At 35.0% G+C, this 6,815-nt stretch overlaps 1 protein-coding gene across 3 annotated transcripts; it reads left to right on the forward strand.

Moving 5' to 3' along the window:
- The first annotated feature begins 2,199 nt into the window (after window positions 1–2,199).
- On the forward strand, window positions 2,200–6,413 carry LOC104599529 (STAY-GREEN-like protein). Of its 3 annotated transcripts, none has more exons than XM_088887334.1 (6): window positions 2,200–2,978; window positions 3,764–3,812; window positions 4,006–4,182; window positions 4,403–4,561; window positions 5,480–5,662; window positions 5,855–6,413. In XM_088887334.1, exons 1-5 carry the CDS (start codon window positions 2,782–2,784, stop codon window positions 5,645–5,647), a joined length of 750 nt encoding a protein of 249 aa, XP_088743460.1. In that variant the 5' UTR covers window positions 2,200–2,781; the 3' UTR covers window positions 5,648–5,662; window positions 5,855–6,413. The 3 variants fall into 3 exon arrangements, with proteins under 3 accessions (XP_088743460.1, XP_088743456.1, XP_010260410.1); XM_088887330.1 differs by having other exon boundaries at window positions 5,480–5,626; XM_010262108.3 differs by lacking the exon at window positions 3,764–3,812 and having other exon boundaries at window positions 5,480–5,626.
- Window positions 6,414–6,815: the final 402 nt, after the last annotated feature.

The raw sequence follows: 6,815 nt of genomic DNA on the forward strand, positions 1-6,815 counted from the left end.
TCATGTCCGTTTTGGTCTACCCCTTGCTCTTCTACCCTCTTCAACTTATAATAATTCACTACTCATGGCTATTGATGATTTTTATGCACATAAGCAAGTCATATTAGTTACTTTCATTCTTTCACCTAATCTTCCCATTTTTAGCTTTTCCACTCATTTATCTCAATATAAGTATTTCTGCCACACTCATGGTGCTTTCTGGCCACATGTCAATGTTATATATCAAAAGATCAAGCAATTGGAAGTTTGCACAGCGATGACAAAAATATAAAATCAATGAAGATATTTTTTAAGGGAGTTTTGGCTTTCACAACCCTTGAACTTTGGTAAAAAACCACTTTAGACTCTAAAGAATTTAAAAGGTCATTTTTGCTCTTAAATTATGATGAAAAGGCCACTTTTTAAGGCAAAAGCAGATGATGTTAGTGACATCGTTGAAAGTTTAGTTAGACAATGAATAAAATAATAAAATCATGCTTATGTAGTATTGCTCATAATTGAAAATACCACTTTAGTTGTTAAAAAAAATAAATTCCATTAACTTAAAGTAAACTACTTCAAGGATTTTATCTAACTAGAGATTAAATTAACAATAATTAATCTAACACTAAATAATTAGCAATAATTAAGAGTAAATTATTACTTAAACACTAACTAAATTAGCTTAACTAGCAATAAATTAACAATTGTTTAATTTATGAAACTTAGTAACTCAATTTATTTAATTACTTAATTTACTTATTTACCTTAATTAGCTTTGATTATTTAATTACTTTATTTATTTAGCTTAACTTATTTAATTGACTTAACTAAATAGTTAATTCGCTTAATTGACTTAATTTACTTATTTAGTTTAATTAGCTTAATTTCTTTAATTGTTTTATTTACTTAATCAATTAGTTAATTCACTTCATTACATGGTTTTAGAATTATTGTTGCCTTAGGCAGTTAAACCATTCAACCTAGGAACCGATCAATTGTCTGATTCCATTTTATACTTGACGTGGAATTTTTGGAAAAAAAGAAAAGAAATTTCTGAAACTCCCAATGAATGATTTTCAAATCATTTTTATTTTAATTTTCAAAACATCATGAGACAATCCGATTGGATTAGACAATTGAACCTTGACCCAAAAACCACTGGTGGAAGCAGTTCCATTTTTGAGTCAAATTTTTTAAACCTTGCTTAATTGGCTTAGTTTACTTATTTAGATTGATTAACTTTGATTATTTAATTAACTTAGTTTCTTTAATTGATTTAATTTGCACATTTATTTAATTTACTTGTTCAATTGCTTAATTTACATAAGTGACTTAATTATTTTAATGAATATATTTTATGTAATTTACTTAACTAAATTTATACCATCATAGATCTTGAAGTAATTTAGTTAATTAAATGTATTAAAATGGCCTTTTCAAACTTTAGGGTCTAAATTGAACTTTTTAAATTTGAGTGGTGTCACATAAGCATGTTTTTATTATTTTATTCATGATCTAGTGGATCTGTCAACGATGTCACTAATGTCATCTAATTTTTGCCGCCTTTCCATTATAGTTTGAGGGTGAAACTGGCCCTTTTTATAATAATTTAGGCTCACTTTGGAAGGAATACAATATAAGTGTAAAACCTTGTATTTACATCGTAAATATTTATATTTGTACTCTTTTCACATTGAGCCTTATAGGTGTTCTAACAAATATTTAACCTCCCCTTTAATTTGACCTCCATGCCCTTCATGTGCCAAATAAATATACAAACAACGAATACCATTTGTTCAGTATTCAGACATCTTGAATTATTGGTAAGGGAGGTTTAAGTTCAGCCAACTTGGCCTTTATCGTTCGCTTGGTCAAGTAAACAATGAAACCTACTTAATTAAAATGAATCAATCTCCTTTTTTTGGGGGGTAATGTAAATCTTTATTCCAATAAAGTTTCAACTTGGCGGCCTTTAAAGCACCATTTACCAATTTTGGGAAGGAGAAAAAGAAACAGCGGGAATTAATCATTTATCGGAAAAACACAAGGGACTTTTAAGTAATTTCAAAGAAATGGCGTAATCGGGTTTCTAGTTTTCTACCTATCCAGAACATCGAACCGATTCCCTCCAGATTTTGGTATCCGATCCACCTCAGCTCCATACCCCGCCTTATTATATTTTAGATTTTCCTAGTGGAGTCACTTTTCTTCCTTGGAAGGACCATCAACCGGTAAAATTATAGCCACGTCATCCATATCTTTATGTGAAGTTTAGACGTCAGATGACGGCCCCACCTATTGGACAGTCAGGATTGGTGGATTAAGGTAGTCCGTAGTCCGCATCAACCCCTGTAGGCTGCAGTGATGAAGTTTCAGACAGATGACGTGTCTTCGTCTTCCTTTCTCATCACGTTATCATTATCCTCCAACTCACCAGGAAAGCCGGAAAGACAGATGACGTGTCTTCGTCTACCTTTCTCTCCAAAGTTTCAGACCTTCGAACAAATGAATAGAGACCAAGCAAGCATGCAAAGTAACTTGTGGTCATTGGGACTTGGCATAGATTTTGTATTCTGGTGGGGTCTGACCGTCTGAGTCTGATAATTTGAGTCCACAAAACACAGACCGTCGAGAGCCAATTATCTTCTCTCCTATCCACACCCACTTGGCCACCGGCTTCGCCGTTTCTCTCTTTCTCTGTTCTGCACACACACGGAGAAAGGAAATAGAGAGAGCAGAGAGGGAGATAATGGCTGAGAGACAATGGAAGGGCTTCAGGGTTGTTGAGAAATGTGAAAGATGAAGAGAAGGAAGAGTTGTTTACTGAAATTTCCATGGCCTGTTACACAGTTGGTTCAGCTTCACCCAGGAGGGATGTCTTCTGCAACTGCAACAAGCTTTCCTCTACCAACGCCAACTCTTACAAGAGACCCATGCCCGTCTTCATTTCTTCTGTTAGCGAGAGGAGAGCCTCCTACAACCCCCTCGTTTTCCAGGTTTCCCTATTTTCTGCTTTTCACTCTCCCTTTATCTTTTATTTTTGTTGTCATTGCTTTCTTTTTTTTTTTTAATTCATTTGTTAAGATTTCATTGGATGCTGAAATGTGTTATTCTGGTTCAACAAACAATCAAGGATATGATCAATCACTAGTACATTCTCCCATGCATTTTGGGGCTTCTTCAATTCTCAAGAACAATTTTAGTCTGCACCCAAAATCAGAGCATGCACCATCTGTTGATGCTGTCCAGTGCCATGTCCAAATTGGCACTGTTTAGTTAACTATAATAATCTAATCTGTTACCTACCAATTGTGATCTTTCTCTAGGGAACACATTAATGTTTAGGGGATATGTTTTTTTTTTATAATATAGATATTTTAGACTGTATTTCTGCATTGATGATTGAGGATGATCCCTGAATTTGGACCAAACATTTCTAATAGTTGCTTATCAATAAAATAACAAAAAAAAAAAAGAAGAAAAGAAAGGATAAACCATTTCTAATAATTTAGCTTTTAGTGGTGAAAATATTTAAACTGGATGAAGCCAAGTTGGAAAAGGATTTTATTAGCAATCCGAAATAGTTCAGATAAGACTTAGCTAAACTGAATGGAATGTTCAGACTATGCTGAATATATATACTGACAGAATGACTGATGTTTATTGCAAAATGCCAAGAGAGATTGACTGGAAACTTGAGTAAGTACATAGTCAATTCTCAGTTTACACAAGCATGAAAGAAACACTAATGCTTTTCTTCCTAATTGGTTTCCCCAAATAGATGCTTAATGATGAAGATCAACATTGGATTGGTGAGAATTGAGACACAGGTGACCTCAAGGTTTTTTTAGTTCTGCAAAAACTGAGCTCTTTGGTATTGAACCATATATTTTCCCTTTGCTTCTCTTTTTACCCTTTCTTCTCCCTAAATTGGAACCTCCAGTTATTGTTGATTGGAGAAAGTACCAGATTGCTTGTAAACCACCAAATTTGGATCTCATGTTGAAAGATGTTTGTTGTCAGGCTGCTAAGCTTTTGGGCCCCCCGGCAAGATTTGAAGCCTCGAAATTGAAGGTAGTTTTCATTGGAGAAGGGATGGATAAATACACAGGAATTGTACCAAGAACCTATACCCTCTCCCATTGTGATATTACAGCTGATTTAACCTTATCTGTCTCCAATGCCATCAACCTTGATCAGGTGTGCATTCTTAACATTTATTGTTCATTTGAGGCATGTTCCTGTTACAAAGACAACTTGGTTACATATATTCTTGACAGTGGTAACGCATTGCAAATATGCACCTTGTTTGTGTAGGGACCATAATATTAATAGAATAGTAGCATATTTAGTAGATCATTGTTTCTTTCCATTGAAAGCATGGATGTTTTATTTTAGTTTATATTGTGTTTTGTGGTAGTTGAGAGGTTGGTACAACAAGGATGATGTAGTGGCTGAGTGGAAGAAAGTGAAGGAAGAGATGTTTTTGCACGTACACTGCCATGTGAGTGGTCCAAATCCAATGCTTGACCTGGTAGCTGAGTTCAGATATCATATCTTTACCAAGGAGTTGCCTTTGGTGAGTTCGTCTGCACGGTGAAAATCCACATTAATTAGCAACTGATCTGACCTTCTTCCATAGCCATTCTTAACATCTATTTGGTAAAGCATCTTCATATGTCCTCTTATGGTAGTTCATTTTGCAACCATGAAAATACTAAGACTAGAAGATTGTCCCTGTGAATCAGCAACACCAATTTTCCTTGTGCAGAGTCAACTCTATTGAGCTTCATATCCGAGTGCATTCTGATAATTCTTTTACTTCACAATAGAATTTGCACAGACCCATATACATGGACATTACACGGCTAATGAGTTAGAAGCAATGTACAAGTATAACATATACATGTTCTAGTCTTCTAGACATACAAAGATGGATAAAAACTGCCCACAGTAGTGCTCATATTTTAGACCCTTAAAATCCTTAAGGATAGACACCCAAAAAAACTACCAACCACTCAATCTTCCCTTCTACCACTGGGGCTAAACACTCATTCCTATCAAAAAATTGTTGGTTCTGTTCCTTCCATAAAATACATATTGCAATTGGTATGAATTCTTTGGCTGAAAAGAATCGACATAGATAGGTCATTAAGAATTACCCAGTACCTGTTAAATAAGGCTATAAAGTGAGACCAAACCTGATATTTAAATGAACAGTGTATATACCCTAGCCTTAAAAAGTGTTTTTCTAACAACTATAAGTCTAGAACTCAAGTCCTTTTCCCTCTTTCCCTTGGTCCTTTTAGACTTTTTGACTTTCACCAAATTAAGCCAATCCCATATAATATGAAACTATGAATATGGCTTTGCTGAATTGTATTATGTCAAATTTGCACCACATTACTCATTGTTATTGCCTGACCTCTGTTGTATGGAAGTCTATGTTAAGTGGATCCAGGGTGACATCTTTTGTTGTTATTGCAATGCATAGTAGGTACTTAAGGCTGTTCTACATGGAGACTCGATCCTTTTCAAAGAGCATCCAGAGCTGTTAGAGACTTTGGTCTGGGTTTATTTCCATTCCAGTTCAAAGAAGTACAATCGTGTAGAATGTTGGGGCCCCTTAAAGGATGCTGCTCAGGTAAAATACACATGGATCTAGCATGGCCAATAAGATGTATGAATCTGTACACTTCCTTGATTTCAATATTTGTAACTGATCTGTCTGTTATGACCTTGCTAACCATTTAAAGGTTGAAGTTTCATGGATGAGTCACTTAAATTTGATCTTGATTTAGAAATTGTATTAGAAGAGGAATGAGATCCAGATGTCCTGACAATATCTTTGGAAAATTTCTTATTTTTTTAGGGAAATCAAGGAGATCAAATGCCAAGTTTATTGGGTACAGGTGAGGAAGATCGTCGTCTTGAGAAGTGGGGAAGTCCAAAATCTATCTTCCAAGCCCTTGTAGCCTTCTTGCTTTAATATGTAATTTTTGGATTACATTACCTCAAGGCCTACCTTATCATGGTTCTATCTTTCTAACATTTACTATTCAAAGCCAAAGAATCAATGAGACACCAATAACAGCACTTGAATGACGCCTTTAGGGATGGACCAAACATGTAACTACCCTACAATACAAAACAATGACATCTTTCGCCTTACATTGAAACAAAGATTAGATTGAGGCTGTCATTCATTCTTTATTACAGTCCTTTTCCAAAGGGAAGGCTTGAGTCACCATATGTGCACAATCATTCATTTGTTAATTGATGATTGATTGTCATTTGAATTTCCTTTAATTCTTGTATTCATGTTTGTACAATGAAACACTGTACTATCTGTAAGTTTCCTTCTTGTCACTCACAGTTTTAGGCTTTGCCATTGAATGCCAATACTTGCATCACTATGCTTCTCTTTAGAATGACTAAATTGCTTGTGGTAGTTAGTAGTTCATTTGCTTGTATTTGGCTGCAGGGGCACCTCTCTCTTGATTGAGGTTAAGACCTAATCCATGGAAATTTGTTTCTCAGGCTCAGTTTGGAAAGAGTACAAATACATACAAAATATGAGGCTTTGCACTCTACATATTTGTATTTGTACTCCTAAACTGAGCCTTATGATATTATCCTTGTTTCCAGATCCTTTAAGTTAAAATATGCCTGAACTTCCCATGTGCTCACCATAGGTTTTATCTTTGCAGCCTGAATGTAAACTCCTTCAAGCAAGTCTTGAATGAAAGAGAGTAAGGGTTCCACCTGAATGGCGAGACCCAAGAAAAAAGAAATAGTGCACCGTAACAATGTATAGAGATTCCAAGGATAGA

This window comes from Nelumbo nucifera, chromosome 1 (genome assembly GCF_055504915.1).
Source record: "Nelumbo nucifera cultivar China Antique chromosome 1, China Antique-T2T, whole genome shotgun sequence".
Classification (NCBI taxonomy): domain Eukaryota; kingdom Viridiplantae; phylum Streptophyta; class Magnoliopsida; order Proteales; family Nelumbonaceae; genus Nelumbo; species Nelumbo nucifera.

Excerpts from the sequence above, each read along its gene's own strand:
- LOC104599529 (XM_088887330.1), top strand. The coding sequence starts at position 2,782 with ATGAAGAGAAGGAAGAGTTGTTTACTGAAATTTCCATGGCCTGTTACA. Across the intron at positions 3,813-4,005 it reads TGGTGAGAATTGAGACACAG|GCTGCTAAGCTTTTGGGCCC; the intron begins GTGACCTCAAGG and ends GTTTGTTGTCAG. Across the intron at positions 4,183-4,402 it reads ATGCCATCAACCTTGATCAG|TTGAGAGGTTGGTACAACAA; the intron begins GTGTGCATTCTT and ends GTTTTGTGGTAG.